General features: G+C 40.0%; 1 protein-coding gene across 5 annotated transcripts; it reads right to left on the bottom strand.

Moving 5' to 3' along the window:
* Positions 1–9,123: 9,123 nt before the first annotated feature.
* Positions 9,124–20,828, bottom strand: LOC102076011 (uncharacterized). Of its 5 annotated transcripts, none has more exons than XR_002060580.2 (3): positions 20,615–20,828; positions 18,112–18,314; positions 9,124–10,811 (listed from the first exon to the last, which is right to left on the bottom strand). XR_002060580.2 is itself a non-coding variant. In XM_019355990.2 (3 exons), exons 1-3 carry the CDS (start codon positions 13,899–13,901, stop codon positions 10,533–10,535), a joined length of 444 nt encoding a protein of 147 aa, XP_019211535.1. In that variant the 5' UTR covers positions 13,902–13,982; the 3' UTR covers positions 9,124–10,532. The 5 variants fall into 5 exon arrangements, 2 of the variants coding, with proteins under 2 accessions (XP_019211535.1, XP_019211536.1); XR_002060581.2 differs by having other exon boundaries at positions 18,126–18,314; XM_019355990.2 differs by lacking the exons at positions 18,112–18,314; positions 20,615–20,828 and adding exons at positions 13,071–13,163; positions 13,830–13,982.
* Between the last annotated feature and the right edge of the window lie 702 nt (positions 20,829–21,530).

Genomic DNA, 21,530 nt, shown 5'->3' with positions numbered 1-21,530 from the left:
CAGCTTGTGTGTCTTGTTCAGTGGTGGTGGTCTTTCAGCCTTTCTTACCTTGGCCATGTCTCTGAGTATTGCACACCTTGTGCTTTTGGGCACTCCAGTGATGTTGCAGCTCTGAAATATGGCCAAACTGGTGGCAAGTGGCATCTTGGCAGCTGCACGCTTGACTTTTCTCAGTTCATGGGCAGTTATTTTGCGCCTTGGTTTTTCCACACGCTTCTTGCGACCCTGTTGACTATTTTGAATGAAACGCTTGATTGTTCGATGATCACACTTCAGATATTAATCTCTGTCTCTCTTCCACAGCATGTCTTTCATCCTGTTTTCCTTCTTTCACCCCAACCGGTCGCAGCAGATGGCCGCCCCTCCCTGAGCCTGGTTCTGCCGGAGGTTTCTTCCTGTTAAAAGGGAGTTTTTCCTTCCCACTGTCGCCAAAGTGCTTGCTCATAGGGGGTCATATGATTGTTGGGTTTTTCTCTGTATTTATTATTGTGCTATCTACTGTACAATATAAAGCGCCTTGAGGCGACTTTTGTTGTGATTTGGCGCTATATAAATAAAATTGAATTGAATTGAATTGAATAGAAGCTTTGCAATTTTAAGACTGCTGCATCCCTCTGCAAGATATCTCACTATTTTTGACTTTTCTGAGCCTGTCAAGTCCTTCTTTTGACCCATTTTGCCAAAGGAAAGGAAGTTGCCTAATAATTATGCACACCTGATACAGTGGGGCAAAAAAGTATTTAGTCAGCCACCGATTGTGCAAGTGCCCCCACCTAAAATGATGACAGAGGTCAGTAATTTGCACCAGAGGTACACGTCAACTGTGAGAGACAGAATGTGCAAAAAAAATCCATGAATACACATGGTAGGATTTGTAAAGAATTTATTCGTAAATCAGGGTGGCAATCAGTAATGTGATCTCCAGTCTTGATATAAATAATAAGAGAACTGACTGCTGTCATTTCAATCAGCCTGTCTCAGTTGTTTTAACTTTAAGTATCACAAAGTAATGTGGTAACATCTGGACTGACGAGTTTACTTGTCAGCATTTTAATCGCTAGTTTAAAGGCTGTAGGTTGCAGCCATTGCTCTAACACTGTATAACTGTAACAGGCCTCAGTGCCGGTTCTAATAGTCTGAGCTGCTTCCGGCTTTATTTATGAAGAACACAGCAGCTTACAAAACGCGTAGCTAGCTCGTACAGCTGCGACGTAGAATTTTCATAAGCTAAGATGACCTTAAAATAACGGGGCTACGTGCGGTGATGCTAGCGTTAACCACGTTAGCACGTTACCTTCAACAGGTGGTCAGACCATTGACTGTAGAAAAGATGGACGACGTGACTCTGCCTCCTCCCATTGTGCAAAAATGAAGCCAAAATACCCCGCTTGTGGAGGCTGCCATCTTGCAAATTTGGAGCCAGTGTCACGGCTGGGGAGCAGTCGTGTGGAGTATTGAAAAAAGGATCCAAAATGCAGGTACTGGCTGGGGTGCGAGTGAGTGTTTATTTACAGCGGTGATAAGGTGACAAAAAACAGGAAGAGCAGAGCGGGGAGTAAACAAACCTAAACTGGGAAAAACTAAAGAACAAAACTTAAACCAGACACTCACGGGAGGAGGAGCAAAATGCACCAAGAGAGATGGCAGAGAGACGCAGGATGAATACCGGGTAACACAGAATCATGCGGACTGACATGGAATTAAACAGACGATGCGACAGAGAGCACAGGAAAACACAGGGCTTAAATACACAGGGAGTAATCAGGGAATGGGCCACAGGAGGGAGATACAGCTGGGAGAAATTAGGCTAACGAGACAGGGGAGTGGTAAAACTGCACACACTGACATGAGACATGAACATTCAGAATAAAACAGGAAACTAACAGACAGAACCAGACAGGACACTGAACTTGACAGGCGGACTTATAAGTAGACACAATAACACCATGGACAGACAGAGGGAACACAGAGAAGTGGGAGCAGGCAGGCAAAGAACAGAAACCTAACAAATGGCAAAATCACAACAGAATACATACTCGGAATGAACAAAAGCATAAGGAAACACAAAACACTGAGTCCTCAGACTCAGGACCATGACAGCCAGAGTCTGCGCAGTAGTGACTTGAGGTGGAGCTACTGTGTAACGCTCCCGCCCACACACCCGCTGGACGTGACCGCAAACACGCCACCTACACTTTTTATGTAGCCCGGCTGCTCGAGTTCTTTTGCTGGTTTACCACGGCTGACGACTCGTTTAATTAAGGTTTCCTGGGTCCAGAGGTTTGGAGAAAGTTCTTCCCTTTCTTTCATCACAGCTGTCCTGTGCCAGAAGTTCTGTTGACCCACTGAAAGAGGCTTCATTTAAGAAACACCAGGAAGACTGAAGCTCATCGCATTGATCAAGCAGGACTCATCATCTTCACCAGCAGCTCCCTCACAGGGAAATCTTCAGCACTCCTCCGTAGGCCCGCCCCAGGAGATGGATAAACCCAGCATTTCATGAACACTGTGATGGAGACCTTTGGTTTGTCTAATGTTATAAATACTCGGATACTCTCCAGAGGCTCCGGACTTTTACATAAAGATATTATATTCAGTCCTGTAGAAACTTATATATTTAAAAATATATGATCCTCTCTGGTTACTCTGGGATGAATAACTCTGAATCACTTTATAGTAAATAACACACTATCTGCAAAAAACTGTGAAAGAATTCCAGATGACAAGTTTGTAGTTCAACATACAAGTGATGACGTTTGACCTTCATCAGGTTTTATTTAATTGTGTCAGAGAAAATCTCATATGCTCTTCATGCAGCTGAGTACATCAAGTGTTTAAAACGGAAGCTGTGCAGGTCTGAGATCAGCAGCTTTGTGAAACACCAAACTGAGGTCCTGTTAATGCTGATATATAGTGACACAGTTACATGAGTGATTAATCCTTTTGTTTTTTTTGTCTTTAACTTGATCAATAAAGCTGCAGCTTTCACTGACAGCACATGTGGTACTTTAACCTTTGCACTGTTTTCATCAGTTCATTTTGCAGTTAACATGTGAACATGTTGGATGATCTGTCTGCTGTCACTGGGTGGTGCTGAGGTCTGAATCTGAGGGCAGCCCCTGTAATCACAAAGAGAACAGAACCATCAAACTCAGATATAAATTTTATCCCTCAAAATTGAAATAAAGCTGATTCTTCTGTCCTCACACATTCAGGATCTGAAGTTCTTCTCTTACATTTTTTTTTCAGTATTACAGTACACTACAGTACTTTAATCCATAGTTCCTGATTAATGAGGAGTTACTGAAGTACAAGCTTCTAAAAAAGATGTTACTGTCTTTACAGATGTGGCAAGAGCCTGAAAACATGCTGTTTGCACATATTTAATATTCAGCTCTGCACAGGAGCTGCAGCAGGGTGCAGCCTGTTGCTTTTACAGTATAATACTTGTAATAAAAGTACAGTAACAGTAATTAGTGACTGAGTAGCCCGGGGCGTTTCTCTTGATTTCTTTAGTAAATTCATTCACCTGCACAGATTAGCTAAACGAACCCCGAAAGCCGAGTGCTCATTTTAGCTAGCTAGGTCTCAGGACCTACCTAAGGACCGTAGTTACGGATTAGCTTACAAACACGTTTAACTTACCGAAAAAGTGCAGCGGGGCCTCGGGTCCTTCTGTCGGGTAGTCCAGTTTACTGAAGAACACCTCAGGATGTCAGGTTAAAACAGTCCGTCGTGTCTTCGTAGCGTAAACGCTGGCCCTCCTCTCAGAGCCTACGCTCTATCTGCTATTTCCGAACAGAGATACGCAAGTTTCTCCGTGACTGCAGCTGCCAGTCAAAGCTGTTATGATGACGTTTCACCCCAATTTAACATCGCCGCTGTAGGAATTAGAATCAAACTTATGGGAAAGGAGACCCCTTGGACATCAATCAGCATGTTGAGAACTATTGATAACAAAAGAAAGAATCTTTGGAAAAAAAATTATCTAAGGAGAATTAATTTATTTTAGTCTGACCCCAGTCCCATCCACTAACATGGAGGAGGCGGGGTTTATGACCTATACTGCAGCCAGACACCAGGGGGCGATAGAGATGTTTTGGCTTCATTTTTGGGGAGCTATCGCGTCGTCCATGAGGTTGTGCTCTCCGTTTCGCTGCAGGGTCCCTTCATTCTTCACATATCTGTGTCAAGCAGAGTGTAAATCCCGAGGCTGAACGGCCTTTGTACAAGCACACACGCTTCGTAGCAGGGCGAAGCTATGAGTTAGAAAAATCCAGGCTTGCAGACAGCCTGTGTCTGACCAACCAATCAGAGAGCTCCTTACAAACCACGGTGTGGCTAATTTGAATAGCAGCAGGATTTTTAAAATGAAGTTGTTAATCCAACTGCTAATCCACATGTTAGGCAAGGCAAGGCAAGGCAAGTTTATTTATATAGCACTATTCAACAGCAAGGTGATTCAAAGTGCTTTACAGAGACATTAAAAACAAAAACAAATAAAAAGCATGATTTAAAATTGATTAAGACAAGCAAACAAACAAACAGTATATAAAATCAAAAAAGTAGATAAAATCAGAACAGTAGATAAAATCAGAAGTTAAAAAGTAGGTTTTGAAATTTAAGCTTAAGTGTGGATTTGGTGCTTTATCCAAATGCAGCTGAGAATAGGTGAGTCTTCCACCTGGATTTAAATAAACTGAGTGTTTCAGCTGATCTGAGGCTTTCTGGGAGTTTGTTCCAGATATAAGGAGCATAAAAGCTGAATGCAGCTTCTCCGTGTCTGGTTCTGACTCTGGGGACTGATAACAGACCGGATCGAGATGACCTGAGGGATCTGGAAGGTTCATACTGGGTCAGGAGGTCACTGATGTATTTTGGTAATAAACCATTCAGAGCTTTAAAGACCAGCATCAGAACTTTAAAGTCTATCCTCTGACGGACAGGGAGCCAGTGTAGAGACCTCAGAGCTGGACTGATGTGGTCCACTTTTTTGGTCTTAGTGAGGACTCGAGCAGCAGAGTTCTGAATGAGCTGTAGTTGTCTGACTAATTTTTTAGATAGACCTGTAAAGATGCTGTTACAGTAGTCAAGCCTGCTAAAAATGAATGCATGGACTAGTTTTTCCAGGTCCTGTTGAGACATCAGATCTTTTATCCTTGAAATATTCTTGAGGTGATAGTAAGCTGATTTTGTTATTGTCTTAATGTGTTTTTCTAAGTTTAGGTCTGCATCCATCACTACACCCAAATTTCTCGCCTGGTTTGTGGTTTTTAGGTGTACAGATTGAAGTTCTCTGGTGACCTGTAATCGTTTTTCTTTGGCACCAAAGACTATTACCTCGGTTTTGTTTCTGTTTAGCTGGAGAAAATTGTGGCACAACCAGTCATTAATTTCCTCAATGCATTTACCAAGAGCCTGTACAGGGCCTCGGTCTCCTGGTGACATTGTGATATAAATTTGTGTGTCATCTGCATAGCTGTGATAGTTTATTTTGTTGTTCTTTATAATCTGTGCCAGTGGGAGCATGTAAATGTTAAACAGAAGGGGTCCCAAGATGGAACCTTGGGGAACTCCACATGTGATACTTGTCTGCTCAGATGTGAAGTTGCCTATTGATACAAAGTATTTCCTGTTTTCTAAATATGTTTTGAACCAGTTTAGTACAGTTCCTAAAAGACCTGCCCAATTCTCCAGTCGTTTGAGTAATATGTTGTGGTCAACTGTATCAAATGCTGCACTGAGATCCAGTAAAACTAAGACTGACATTTTTCCACTGTCTGTATTCAGACATATGTCATTAAACACTTTGGTCAGAGCGGTTTCAGTGCTGTGGTTCTGTCTAAAACCTGACTGGAAGGCATCATAGCAGTTATTCTGTTTTAAGAAGTAATTGAGCTGTTGAGAAACTGCTTTTTCAATAATCTTACTTAAAAATGGAAGATTTGAGATCGGCCTGTAGTTGTTCATTTGTGTCTTGTCAAGATTGTCCTTTTTCAGTATAGGTTTTATTACAGCAGTTTTTAGTGATTCTGGAAACACACCTGACATTAAAGAAAAGTTGATGATCTGTAACAGGTCTGACTCCAAAGTCTTTGTGACCTTTTTGAAAAAAAAACTTGCTGGCAGGACATCTAAACAGCAAGAGGAGTTCAGTTGACCTAAGATGTCCTCCAGGTCTTTGCTGTTAATAGAGTGAAACTGTTTGATGGTGTTTAAACAGTTTTTGGTGGACACAGTACATTTCCTGGGTCTGCTGTTGAAGTACTAATTGCTTGTCTAATCTTTTGGATTTTTTCTGTGAAGAATTTGGCAAAGTCATTGCAGGCCATGGTTGAGTGAAGTTCAGCTGCCACTAACACAGGAGGGTTTGTTAGCCTGTCAACTGTAGAAAATAAGACCCGAGCGTTATGACTGTTTTTAGTGATGATGTCAGAGAAGTAGGACCTCCTTGCACTCCTCAGTTGTAAATTATAATTGTGAAGTTTCTCTTTATAGATGTTATAATGAACCTGGAGGTTTGTTTTTCTCCATCTGCGCTCAGCTTTCCTACACTCTCTTTTTTCATTTTTCACCAGTGTGGAGTTTCTCCATGGAGACTTTTCCTTCCAGAGATAACCTTCACCTTAATGGGAGCAATAGTGTCCATTACATTTGACATTTTAGCATTGAAGCTATTGACGAGCTCATTGACTGAACCTCTGGATAGGTCAGGTGTTAATGGGAAGACCTGGTTAAAGATCTCACTACTGTGTTCAGTTATACACCGTTTTGTGATCACTGCTGTTGATATATTTGTGTGGGCTGAAATTTTACTTTCAAAGAAAACACAGTAATGGTCAGACAGGCCCACATCAGACACAGTAACCTTTGAAATGCTCAGGCCCTTGGAGCTCAGTAGGTCAAGAGTGTGTCCTCTATTATGTGTGGCCTCTGTTACATGCTGAGTCAGCCCAAAGTTGCCCAGAGTGTTACTCAGGTCTTTACTCCCTTTGTCCTGAGGGTTGTCTACATGGATGTTAAAATCCCCAACAATAATTACACAGTCGAAATCAACACGGATCACAGACAGCAGTTCACTGAGGTCATTAAAAAAAGTCTGTGCAGTATTTGGAAGGCCTGTAAACATTAAGAAACACAGCTTTGGATGGAGCCTTCAGCTGTAAAGCCACATATTCAAAAGACTGAAAACTTCCAAGAGATAGCTGCTTACATTGAAATGATTCATTAAATAAGACAGCAACCCCTCCTCCTCTCCTGCTCACCCTGGCCTCACTGATAAAACTGTAGTTAGGAGGGGTCGTCTCGATGAGAACAGCTCCACTGTTACCTTGGTCCAACCAAGTTTCAGTTAAAAACATAAAATCAAAGCTGTGCTCAGTGATTAAATCATTAATTAATAATGTTTTCCCAGCTAAAGATCTAACGTTTAATAAAGCCAGCTTAAGTGTTTTAGAGGTATTATTTGCCCCCTCGTGTTTGGGAGCAGTCTGTGGCACACAAGGTATGTTTACTATATTTAAAGATCTTTTAGAGTGCAGCTCTCTGTGTTTTGACCAGGCCACATGTCTCCTTCTGTCACCTAAAAGTACAGAAATTTTAAAACTTTCTAGTAAACAGGGTCCCAGCTTCTCCTGGGAAAAGTCACCACTGCCATAATTCTCGCAGCCCGGACCCTCCACACATCACACATCAGACTGCGGAGACAGAGCATGAAGGTGGTAAGGAGGAACTAAGGGGGGCGAGGCTGGGCAGTGTAACTTCGATTGCCCTGAGGGCAGGGCTCGATGGCGAACCTTTGGCTGCTCTGGTGGGGGGTTTATGGGGGACAAAAAGGGATTGGGCCGGGGGGTAGATCTGAGCCCAGCATAATAATCCATGAGCGAACAGGAAAGGGAAATGGATTTTGAAATGCAGTTTATTAAAGTGCAATTCGAAAAAGATTTTTGAAATGAAGACTTAAAAACCATTTTAAAAATCTATTTATTAAATTGGAATTCAAAAATGAATTTATAAATGCAGATTTTATTCTACAATTCATTAAGCAAGCACAGAATTTTTTATTTCGATGCGCGTGGCTCTTGTGGTCCTCCATATTATATTAGCACTCACTGTATTACTAACATAACCACATTAACATTTTTGACACTCGCTGACTTTTAATAGTCATTCTGTCCGTTTTGTTGGAGCTATCTGTTCTTTATTTTTTATTATTTTGAAATTAGTTAAAGTTTGTTGTTAGTTTACTTATATTTTGGGGTTTATTTACAAGTTTATTTGTCGGTTAATATTTTGTGTCAATGTTTTGTTTGTTTGTTGTTACTTTGTTAAATTAGTCAGTAAGAGCTGTAGAGCCATTTTGTTTCTATGAATAAAGAGACTGGTATAGGCAGTGTTGGGGAGTAACGGAATACATGTACCGCCGTTACGTATTTAGAATACAAAATATGAGTAACTGTATTCCGTTACAGTTACCGTTTAAAAAGGTGGTATTCAGAATACAGTTACTTTGGTGAAATAAATGGATTACACGGCGGTACTTTCCTGTTTCATATTCTCGCGAGTCCGGACTGTTTGGGTTTGTTTGACAGCTATGTTCTGTTGTTCCAGGCGGCAGCGTTACGGTTGCCATGGTTACAGGGTGACGCGCTCTCTCTCTGCGTGTTTCCTGGGTGAGAGAGCGCTTTTTTGTTGTTGTTGTTGTGCTAAGCTAAAAGGCAGAATGCTACAGGCATGGCCCTAAAGAATGTAGCCTCATGGGCAGTGTAGTCCGTGCTGCAAGGAGAATGGACTTCCATACACGTTATATGTCTGTGAGCGAGGGAGGGAGAGAAAGGAAAAGTCCGAGCTGTCACGGAGCAAAAACGGGAGCTGGAAGCATGTAAATATAATAACCACTGCAGCCAAGAAGAGTGCCTGAGGAGCCCAGTTATAAGTAAGCTATTAAGACACGTGGTTGTAAACAGCACGATAATATATTAAGTAATCCAAAGTATTCAGAATACGTTACTCTCATTGAGTAACGTAACGGAATACGTTACAGAATACATTTTGGGACATGTATTCAGTATTCTGTAATGGAATACATTTTAAAAGTAACCTTCCCAACACTGCACTCTAATAAATAAAACATTGGTTCAAATAAAAAAAACATGTTAACGTTTTCCACTAGAATTTTTGAGTTAAGCCAACTTCTGGCAGAATAACATTAATTCAAAGCAATATTTTTGAGTATGGTGAAGTAGCTTTTTTGGCCACAATTAAACACATTCCTAAGTAAAATTAACTTAATAATTTTCGACTAGAACACAAAAATTTAAGTTGATCCAACGTGAATTTTATGTATAGTGAAGTTACTTTTTGGCCACAAAAAAAAAACACATTCTGAGTAACATGAACTTAATAATTGTCAACAAATACACAGGAATTTAAGTTGATCCAAGATTATATTTATGTATGGTGAAGTAACTTTTTGATCAAAATAAAACACATTTATAATTAAAATGAACTTAACTGTCGGCATAAATAGTATTTATGTTGGTCAAATATGATATTTTGGTTACAGTGTAGTAATTTTTTGGTCCTACAGGAGATTCTATAAGGGCATTTACCTGTTTCCCAGCAGGCTAAGTCACTCCAAAATACAACCTTGATCATTTGGCTGTGTCTTATAACCATGACTACCGCGTGGGCAGGCTCATGCATGGTGGTGCCTGCCCACAAAGAAGTCAAGGTTCTAAGACCTTATAAACTTGTCGATCACTTTTTTCCCCAAACGAAGGTCATTCTTAACATGCACTATGTGTGCTCTTGTGTCATGACCTTCAGAAAAAGAAATGGATGTTGTGTGTATTTGTTTGAATGCGGCAGATGTGATGCCAAATACCTGGACATCAGCTAAGGGACTCGTACCTGGTGCTCAGAAAGAATAGAAATTCAGACAGATGTATTCAAATGAGTTAGACCCATTTAATTACAATAACAAACATCACAATTCTTTAACGTGCGTGCGAAGTGCAAGATTTGTGGGCTTCAGTTTCCTAGAACACAAATTGCCCGCTGAAACTTAAGGAACTGTGTATTAAAATTGTAATACAACCTACTACTTGAATCCTCTTTTTTTTTTTACATGTGACAGTGAATCAAAACAAAAGATGACAGGCTGCTATACATTAAATGCACTAATTTAAACATAAAATGAGCAAAGCTTCTTTCATTCAACTTTGTCAGCACTCTTACAAAGTATTCTTGATTCTCTTCTATATTTGACTTTTCACCCTCAAGATTAAGGCCAGCTAAAGAGGGCATTACACAAACTTTAAAACACACCAGTACCCTTAGAACACAGGTCATGGGAGAAATTAAACGCATTCCTTAAAAATGTGCAAATAACAGCATTTAAGACACGGCAAAACATTAACTCAGAAGACTTAAGAACAGCGCTTTAAAATTTAGTAAAACACAATGAAGTAGTGCCAGAAATGCAGGAATAAGGTTTTTGTGAAACTCACGAATGGTCTATCAAGTCTGCTCTAGAAAATACCAAACTTAAGATTCATTACTTTAGGGCTGGCTTTTTGTCCATCAAGCTCAAGGCATAGCTTTTGAAATACCTCAAAGGTAAATTTCAGCTGCTTGGGATAGGAAAGGTTCAGAGCGTAGATTACTCCCATCATCAAAGCACAGGATCTGGCAACATCAATCCTCTCCAGGATCTTGGATCCCTCAACGATGATGGTTGCAGGCCCATCACCAATGATAGCAATCTTCATGATTTGCATTGCAAGGTCTGCGTTGAGCTCCTCCTCATCCTTGTAGGAGAAATTAAATGTTAGGATGTATAAAATACATAGCTCAAGCACTTCAGGATGACGTGCATAAGGGAATGAACTACTACAGGTAGGAAAATAAGCTAAAACAGGTTGTCTTTTGTGTTTTTTAGTGATTTTACTTCGTCATTCTGTAATTTTTAAAAGCTAAATTAAACCATAATCCAACGTTTAAAATAAAAAATGTCTTGTTTTTCACAGTTTTGTTTTTCCACTTTGAAAAGAAAATCTAATAAATCATTTTTAAGGGTTATTCCACTTCTAAGTGAAATTTTATCTATTGCCATATTGCCACAGTTAGAAAGTGAGAAACAAGCCTTTTGTAAACAGCACACTAATTCTCCTGATCCGGAAGCAATCCATTTGCTTTAGCATAGCATAAACAATGGAAGTGAATAGCAGGTGCTAGCATGTTGTGTGCAAAAGTGATTAAAATGACTCAGTAATGACAACAAATATTTCTTGGGAGCTCAGTAAACATGTTCACGGCAAATGAAAAGTGCAAAAGTAACACGGAAGATTTGCAGAAGCTGATTTAGACTTGAGACTACATTGCAGTTACGACAAACACCGCTGTAAATATCCACTGCATGGTGCATGGATATAACGCAACAGTTGAAAAAGCCTCCAGCTTCCATAAACAAACACACACAGCCACTACTATACAAGCATAGTAAGCTGCAGTAACAATGGATGGGTCTTTGATTTGTTGAAGAAATATTGCACAAATAGCATGTTGGTTTATAGACACTGGTCGGCAGTGGCTTCAACTGCTGTGTTATAACCATGTGGAGGCTTACAGCAGTGCTTTGTCGTAATGTAGTCCCAAGTCTAAATCGGCTCCTGAAAATCCTTCATGTCAATTCATACTTTTCATTTGCAGTCAGCATGATTGTTGAGCTCCCCAGGAATACTTGGTATCATTATTGAGTGATTTTAATCACTTTTGCACACAAAATGCTAGTACCTGCCATTCACTTCCATTGTTTATGCTCTGCTAAAGCTGCTGCCAGATCAGGAAAAGTGCGCTGGCTACAACATTTTTTATCCTGTGTGTTTATGTTGCACCTTATCACGGAAACAGGTTTCTATTCAGCAAATTATGTTCAATGACAATGGCAATAAACATCTTCGGATTGTAATTCTGAAATGCTTTTTTTCTCACTTATACATGGCAATAGACATATCTTCACTTGGGGTTGGAATGTCCCTTAACTCATTCAGTGCCAGCCACTCTCAGATTTCATACCCCCCTCAGTGCCAGAAATATTTAGCTTTTTCACTGATTTTGAAGGCTCACAGAATATTTTGTTCTATGACTATGTGAATTCTGAAACCACCATGACAAAAATGAGTCTCTCTTCTTTCAGCAGCAAAAAAAATGTTTCTACCTCTGTTATTTAGAAATTTGCAGTAGAAAAGAGAAACTTTCATGACAAAACACCTGTTTCTGGATCAAAAGCGCTTTGTGTAAATAGGTTTTTCTAGCAGATCAGTGACTTTGATGTAAATATTTCGTGTTTCAATGATTCATGCAACATCTCAACTATGTTTTACTACTATGAAAGTAAAAAAATCATCTGTAAAAATGTACTTTTGGCAGATTATTTTGTGTATAAAAATAGTTGTTTATAGACAATTTCAACATTTGAAAAATATATGAGAAAAAAGCGACTGATTTATGATTCAGAGAGTCTGTGTGTGTGTGTTACTCCCGCATGTGCACAAGTGAGTGCGCAACTTAGTCTGTTCACCCCCCACCCGGCCATCGGTTCGTCTATGAACAATTTCTGTGTGTTTTATGCAGCAAATCGTTCATTATTCTGGTCCCTGCTGCCTTCAGAAGTTTCTAACAGGAGATACTGGTCAGATAAATCCGGTTCATGTTCACTGGAATCGCTAGAAAAACCATGACGTCAGGCTGCAGACACCTCAAGCTCGAAATGACGAGCTGGATCAAAAATCGCGCCACAATACTCGTTCTCAGTAGAGCCGACTGTCACGCTGGTGGGATTTTATCCATGTAATCAACTCCACCACCTTCTCAATTCAATAAAAAGCTCAAGAGGCGTCTATGGCACTGAGCGTTCGGATTCATTTTGACGTCTAAAGACGTCTGTGGCACTGAATGACTTAAATACTCAACCCTGAACAGAAAATCCAATGAACAAAACACAAAGACCCTACAGAGACATGCATTCAAAACTAAACAAAAAATTAAAAACCAACTCAAGTACTTACGCTGTATTGTTTGAAAAGATCCTCCTCCTTCTCTCCAAGATAGACTATGAGGCAGCGAATAGCAATTTCTCTGCGCTTTTCAACTGTGTTGTCCTGATTGATAGAAAAAAAATAGATGTGTTAAAAAAAAAAATCAGATGTAAGTAGCTTACTTCATATACTGAAAATGATATCCATAATGATATAGCATTTTTTAAATTAAATAATAAAAAAGTTCATTTGGAATAAGGTGGAAAAGGTGATCTGGCTATTCTCCTGAGTTTCTTATTGTTTGGACCTGCTTACTCCGCACACAGTGGGGGGCATGGCTGTCTCACTCTGCGGAGATCTGACAAATGCTGCGCTTGTCACCTGGACATTCCTTCTTCATAAGTAAAAACACTAAAATAAAGATACATTTTGTTCTACTTGTGCTCTGAACTTGTATAATAACAATAAATATCCATTCATTCAATTACAATGTAACTGGCACAGATACAGTCTTCCTCCATGTTATGTATTGTTAACGTGCTTGCGCGTGTGAAACACTTTATGTAAATCATAGAGCTTTATTTAAAAATAATAAACAGTGTATATTGTACAGACGACATATTTTCTTCTTTTGCCCTAGATGCAAGTGTAACCAAAATATGAACAATTTTGGAAAAAAATAGTGTTAGTATATAATGGACCTTGTTCAAAGCAGCCATATCAACATTTGACATGAAAAAAGTAAGGCAGATGCAAATAAAGGTCTATTCATAAAGTTATTCATTATACCTGCAGAAGCATGTCCTTAATCTGCCTCATCCTCAGACCTGCAGCTCCTCCTTTTGACAGGGTCAAGGCCATCAGTTTTGGGGTGCATTGGTCAAGCCTGGCCAGAAAGGTTGATTCAAGGCTGACTGTTGTTATCCTCTTAAATTCTTCACATATCTGCAGGGCACACCAGAATAAAATACAACAAGAGACATAAGTATAAATAATTCATAAATGAAAATCCAAATGTGCATTTGTAAACATTTAAATGTATTAGGTGTAAATATATGCATTTCTACATTTTTTATTTATCTGACTTCAATTTGTAATTTCATCAATCCACAACACAAAAACACTGGTTTAATAAACATTTTATCTCACCTGTACCTGGCTAAAAAGAGCAGGCCAGCGCTTCATGAAGTCACTGATGGCAGGGCCTCTTTCACTATTTCCTCCCGACGAAGGCTGAACGTCTTGTCCATTTTCTGAGCTACCACTCTGGAGTTGTCCCTTTTCATCACTTCACTCAGTAGCTCGATTCTCTCTTTTTCCAAACTTTCACTAGTTTCACCTTGAGCATGAGGGGGTAGGTAGTTCACCTCAGCCTTCTTTGGTTTTTTGACATTCTTTGCCGGGTATTGGTCACATGTCATTTTCCTCTTAAGTGAGTTTACTTCAACTTCAGGGCAGGCAAGACCTCTAAGCTTGCTTCCGAAATTGTTCATCTTGTACTTTAGACGCTGCGCCCACCCATAGCATCCATTGAAGGACCCTGGTTCTTTCAGGCAGGGATGCTTTAGAGTCAGGGCCTCTGCAACCTCACTGATCTGCAGACTGGATGGATAAGCAGTATACTTATAAATAGCTTCTGCTAGTTTTCTAAGGATGTCAGGAAGCAGTGGAATTAAATCTTTTGTAGGGAGAAGAGTCCCATCTTTTTGGAAGCGCTCGTTGGCTGACCGAATTTGGATCTCTGTGAGGTCAGAAAAGCTGGGAATCTGAAACTGAACAGGCCAGCGCTGGTAACGGTGCCCTGGACTATCTTCAGATGCGGAAAGAATCAGAGTGTCATTAGTTGACACAGATGAGGTGTCAACAGAGTCCTCCTCAGATGGATTATCAGTCACGTTGGTCACATCACTTAAGGTCAAGGTTATTGTAGGCTCCTGGTCCTGGAGAAACACAATCTTGATTGTGTCCTTGTCCTTAAGGTCAGTTGTCGAAACAAGGGTAAAAAACTCATCACCAAAATCAGCATCTTTATAGTGAAGACAGAAGTCTCTTGTAATGGAAAAGGTATCACGGATGGCTGAATAAAGGTCATCCACCGTTTCTGGGATTCCAGATGGTAGTACAACTTTACGGACATCATGATCTGCAAGGATCACTCGAAGTTGAGACGGTTGTGACATTAGGTAACCTGTAGACCAAATTTTTGACATGTTTCTGTAATTCTTAGTAACAGCTAAATAGTGCATAATATAATAAAATTTGATCTCCATGTATGGAAACTAGGAGCCAATTAACTATATGCCATCTCTAAAAATAGTAGAAAGACTGAGATTTGGGTTTGTCTTGTTTCAGCTGAAAATCTCCACACAAAGTATGGAAATCATTTATGGAACATAAATGCTGCACTTAAGAGTCATAATGGTTGTTCCGCCACAAATGTAAGAAATCAAGGGGACCGTGTCTGATAACTCAGCTGCCTCTATGACTTTCACTGTACCAGTTTTCTCAAGCACATAGCTCCTCAGATGTTCAATTGACCAAGCAGTTACACCTTTCACTATGAATCCCACATTGCCTTTCAAAACCACAATCTGGATCAACTCCCCAAAATCTGGTAGACCACCAGTGGAACCATAAGCCAGGATCATTCCACTAGTGTACTTGGTGACTCTGTAACACACACTTTTGGCTATCTGGACACATGTCTCACCAGGAAACTTAGCCTGCAGTGCTTCTTGGATATCCTCTCGCAGAACACTAACATCCATTGTAGACAGTGTTGTAGCCTGTAGTAATGGTCTGACAGCTCTGGAATCATGTTGGTTATAAGCAAGCAACAACTGATGCTTCATGGCCAGTGACAGCAGAATATTTCTAAAACTACGAGTATGTCTGACAACACGCTTGAAAAAGCTGTGCTTTGCCTCAAACCGCATTGTCCACAGTGACACCAGAGGACCATAAGCCCTGATAAGTTCTGGATAATGTTCTAGGAAATGGTGTTTTGGAATGAGGCGTTGCTCTGGAAAAACCATGAGAAACCTGTGTTTATGCTCAGATATCTTACTGTCCAGGAAGCAAATGGTCTCCTCTGTGTGCACTTGATTCACAACAAGCTCAACAATGTCTCGAAGCACAAGAAGCAATTCCCATGCTGGGTCAGCCTCAGGGATTTTTGATCCAACCATGAGTGGCAAGAGACGAAGCAAAGCCCAGTTCTCGTGGGCATTGCCCCCCACACTTTTCCGTTGGGCAAAGTTCACAGGAACAAGCTGTGGTGCATTGGTTTTGTCCGACCATTTATAGGGGAACTCTTTGATGCATTTGTTCAGCTCTTCAAGAGTGAAGTATTTGTTGTGAATGAATAGTCTTAGGCACAGTGCTATTTCTAGGGGCACTACACCTTCAAAGAGATCATGCAACACATCAGGTGGATATCCAGACAAAACATGAAAATATTTAAGTTTTGCCGTCAGTGCACACTGTCTCTTCACTCCATAAACATGCATCAAACTGTTATTTTCCTGTAAAGCCTGGACATGCAGTGTGTGTTGTTCCGCTGTTCTGGGTGGGAATGCCTTATTTCTTACTTCACCATCTTGAAATTGTGACTTTTCACCAAGACAAAACCTACAGACATATGAACTGGAAAAGCTCTCAACAAATCCCCCCATAGAATGGGCACCAAGGTTGTCTGCAACTACACTAAACACTGTGCCTTTGACTCTTCTACCCAGTGATGAAACATACAGTCCTTCCTCCTCTAAGACCACAAGATCTTTGAGCAGTGGCTCTAACACAGCACTGTAACCAAATCTCTTTACATCCTCAGCCTTGCAAAGAATTGCTAAGAAGATTGAGTTTAGCTCAGATCTGAGCAATGAAGGGACATCAGCTAACACCCAATATACAGATGTGATTTTGTGTTTTTTCCTGGATGTACCGAGAGGATTGCAAATCTCAAAGTCATCCACATAGAGATTTAGCGCAATTGTAAGGTCATTTTTTGAGAACAACTCGTTGGTTTTGTAAAAGGTGCCGTCATGAAATGAGTTGTACACAGTTCTCTGCACCTCTGCTTCACTCAAGATCAGGTCTAGTATATCTTTCCTGCTAAGAACCTGAAGTAAAGACTTTAGAATGGGAACATACTGGAAGCTACTCTCTCCAGTAAGAATATACTCAATCGGCTCCACGACAGAAAAATGTTCATTAAAATACTTTCTTCTTTTGAAGGCAGAAGAGAGAGGACCACCATCACAAAGGGCAGCGCTAACAGGGTTAGCAACACATATGTTGTTCACCATTTCAGACACAATGGCTTCATCAACTTCACAGTTGTGTCTCTTCAAGAAGGACTGTAAAATGTCTTTCATGATGGGAGCGGAAGCTGAATGACAAATAAAATGCAACAACTCTACAAGCTCATCAATGCATTGGTTGGGAACCTGAAATGAACTCTCTAATTTCAACATCAAATGAGCCAAGCTTCTTTCAATCAACTTTGGCAGTACATTCACATCATCATCTCTAAACTCCTCAATGTCAGATTGTTCACCCTCCTGATTAACTACATCGCTGCACTGATCTGTTTGTAAAGGCTTTTCAAACCTCTTTAAAACGTCTTCTTTAAACTCATCTAAAGAGTGGGGAGTGTGCTTGCGATGTTTATGTGACGCAAATGTTCCATAAATGTTAGTTTTGAAACTACAATTTTTGAAAACACAGGACACGGTTTCTTGCTTTTTCAAATGTTGACCAAGGTGTTCAAAATACTCTTTTTCAGTGGAAAATGTGCCCACATTACAGAACTGGCAACAGAAACTGAGTATTTCAGAGGTTCTCACTGTTGAGTGAGTTGAGTGTTTCCTTGATATGTGTGATTTTAGGCTACCCCATGACTTAAATGAACAAAAACAATCTAGGTAAGGACATGGCAGAGGCTGTACACTAGGGATATGGCGTAACCTATAATGTTTCATCAGCTCTTCCTTAGTGGAGGTTGCAAATTTACAGATTTTGCAAGGCCAATCCATACTTCATGATTCTGAATTACTCAATTCAAGCTTACTTGTTAAAGCTTACTTCAGAAGGTCCCTTGGTATTCGATACCAGGAGAAGATGATGGTTTGAGCCTTAGTCCTGGCAAGAAACACAGCAAAGTAATTGAATATTTCGGTGAGATTCCCACTTTCTTTAGAAGGCTGACCACGTCTTAACTGGAACCCCTAGATCTGCAACGCCAGGACAGTGTATAACACCAGAAAGTCGTGCCTGCACAAAAATACAAAAGATGGTATTTTCAACTTCACCTGTGAGTCTTCAATACAGTGAATAAGTTTCACCTGTCAAAGCTGTGTGAGCTAGAACCAAACATTCAAAACTACATAGACCTGAATACACTGGGTGCTGGAAAGCCTAACGTGGCTTTCCATAGATCAAATATACATAGAGGTGACATGGACTGGGCCAGTCTGTTGGAGCGTGTATCCCCACCAACCGCGATCTTGGAGGGGTCTCCACTCGCCCCCAGTGCATGTATTTCTACTGAGGAATGTGTTAACTCCAAAAAAAAAAAAATTACATATACATATATACACATATATATATATATATATATGTGTATATATATATATATATACACACACACACACACACACACACACACACACACACATACATATATATATATTGTGGAATAAGGAATATTTTACTGCTACTTATGCTTATTATCATTATCATTATTGCATTAATTAACTTTGCATTAAGTCATGATCATTGCATTAAACCATATAATAATCACTTCATTGAAGCAGTTATTGAAGCTGCTGACATTACATTAAAGTCTGTACTACAGGTGTTATCATAATCACATAATAATCTCTCATTGCAGGCGCAACTGTAATCATGTTATACACATTGCAATTTGGTGCTTATTAATGAGTTGTGGCTCAGTCAATTAAAAGGTTGAAAGCTCCGTTGGGCGTGAATGTCCCGGCGAAACATGGAGTAAGTGGCTTGGAGCTATGGAAGGTTCAATGCATGCACGCTTACAAAACACATATAATACATTTAATCAAGAAACAGGCTGGAGTGAAGGCCTGAATGTATTCAGCTTCTTGTCGCATTTGAGTTTGCCTAGTAACAGGTGACGCAAAGAGGAGGACAAGTCCATGGGGACCTCACCACCATATTTGGAAGAGGATGCCAGAAAGGGGAACTTCTGTGTCTGCATTTATCTCTTAGAATTGATCATTGTCTGTAGAAGAGGCAAAGAATGTTCTTAAGATGCAAATTATGTGCTTGTAGACGCATGAGGGGGCGTCATAATACCCTGATGGTATAAAAGCAATCTGAAGTGTATTTTTGGGCGGAGTTCTACAACTGATGTTTGGCAGTTCGTACCTCCCCGCATGTGTATTCAATAAACTCTTCCGTTTGATTGCATCCTTCTGGGCCTTTGGTATTTTGTTGTGGATCTCAGTATTTCGAATCGGGACAATATATATTTATCAACAAAAGCAAACATAAGGTGTGGCATGACAGGACAGAATCATTTCTGACAGTAAATACGAAAAAAAACCCAAACTTTTTTTATACACAAGCTACAATGTCAATAATCCCACTTGATCTGTTTTCATTTCATTCTCCAAAACCAAATTGGAATCAATGCTGAGTCAAAAGATATGGTCATTTTTGTGCACCCTGGTGTTGCAAAAACTGGCATACAACTGAAACCATATGTGGGATTATTGACCTTTCTTGCCTTATCTGTTTGGAAAAATATTTAAACATTTTCCTTATTTACCATGGGTGAATACATTCCTCAGTAGAAAAAAATGCACTGGCGGCGAATGGGGACCCAACCAAGATGGCGGCCCGCTATTGATTTTTTTCTTACTTTCAAACTTTATTGAGGCATATCAATGTTACAGCCAGTGCCAATGCACGTCGCCTCTACGTCTCTACAAAACACGGAAAGTCCCCAAAAATTAGGGACAGCTAACTACCCTACCATATGCGGCACAGTGCACTTAAGTCTGGTCTTTTACCTGTGAAAATAGGCCGAGCAGCCGGTGAAGAACCGCTCTTAGCGGTCAACAGACACACCGGACTAATGGCGACTGCACTTCCTGCGCAGAAGCCAATGGGGTTGAACTTCACCCCGTAACGTTACGAAAATTTAGAAGCGTTTCTTAACAATTACTAACATAAAATGCTTCCCTTCAAAAAATAAATTTTACATTTCAAAAATAAACTCACAGTGAACACAACTTAGCTTGGCTAGCTACGTTAGCATAGTAGTTTGCGCTGGGGCTAACAACGTCCGCTATCTTTTAAAAATTATAAGACAATTACAGTGGTCTGCATTAGAGTAACGTCAGTGTTAAATTTTCCAAAAAGAGCCCAACAATTTATGCTATCGCGGAATTAGCTGCTGTGTGTATATTAAAACACACAAACGCGGGGGCAAGCTAAGATGTATGTTATGTATGTTACGTCGTTGTTTTAAAGTAAACTAACAAAATCCAGAGCGACTGCAAATATGTGCAATTTCGCATAAAATTACTCACCGTTCGCGACGAACACAGCTCTTGATAAACCTTGAACACGTGCTGTTGAATATGTCCGCTTGAGTAGAAGAAGGGAACTGTGAGCTGTTTACACGTCATCAAGTTGTATTTTACATCGACAGAACTTAAAATTATATTGTTTTTTGATTAAAAGAAGATTTTAAATTCAGACAAATCACGATTATATATTGAGTAAAGAGGCATAATTTATGTGTCACCCGAACTCCATAAAATAAAAATTGTAATTAGGAAGTCTAACAGTATTTATGAACTTGATTTTTCATTTCACAACAACATATATATGTAAGTAATGACTAAAGGTCCCATTAATTACTTTTTAGAGTGTGGGTATAGGACCAGCATGCACGGGGGTGGTGTTACGGGTCCGAAATTGAGGACGAGAGTAAAACAATGATGGTCCAGAAGAGGTCGGTCAAACAATTGATTTTAATGAATACACGCAGCGTGGGGAGATGTAAACTGCAACACATCAGTTGTAAATCCCCGTCCGAAAATACACTTCAGATTGCTTTTATACCATCAGGGTATTATAACGCCCCCTCTTGCGTTTACAAGCACATTATTTGCATCTTAAGAACATTGTTTGCCTCCTCTACAGATAATGATCTATTCTAAGAGATAAATGCAGACACAGGAGTTCCCCTTTCTGGCATCCTCTTCCAAATATGGTGATGATCTCAGGCCTTTGAGGTCCCCATGGACTTGTCGTCCCTCTGTCACCTGTTACTAGGCAAACTCAAATGCAACAAGAAGCTGAATACATTCAGGCCTTTGCTCAGCTACTATTTTACTGTAACAATATACTCAGCATATAAGCTTTTAAGGTTATAGATTTAACTCAACGATCTAAGTGGTTCTAACTGCACCTGTAATAAACATGTTAATATTTGATTAT

Source organism: Oreochromis niloticus, unplaced genomic scaffold (genome assembly GCF_001858045.2).
Source record: "Oreochromis niloticus isolate F11D_XX unplaced genomic scaffold, O_niloticus_UMD_NMBU tig00001462_pilon, whole genome shotgun sequence".
Taxonomy (NCBI): Eukaryota; Metazoa; Chordata; class Actinopteri; order Cichliformes; family Cichlidae; genus Oreochromis; species Oreochromis niloticus.
The sequence above is the reverse complement of the archived record's forward strand: the minus strand, read 5'-3'. Positions and strand labels throughout refer to the sequence as shown.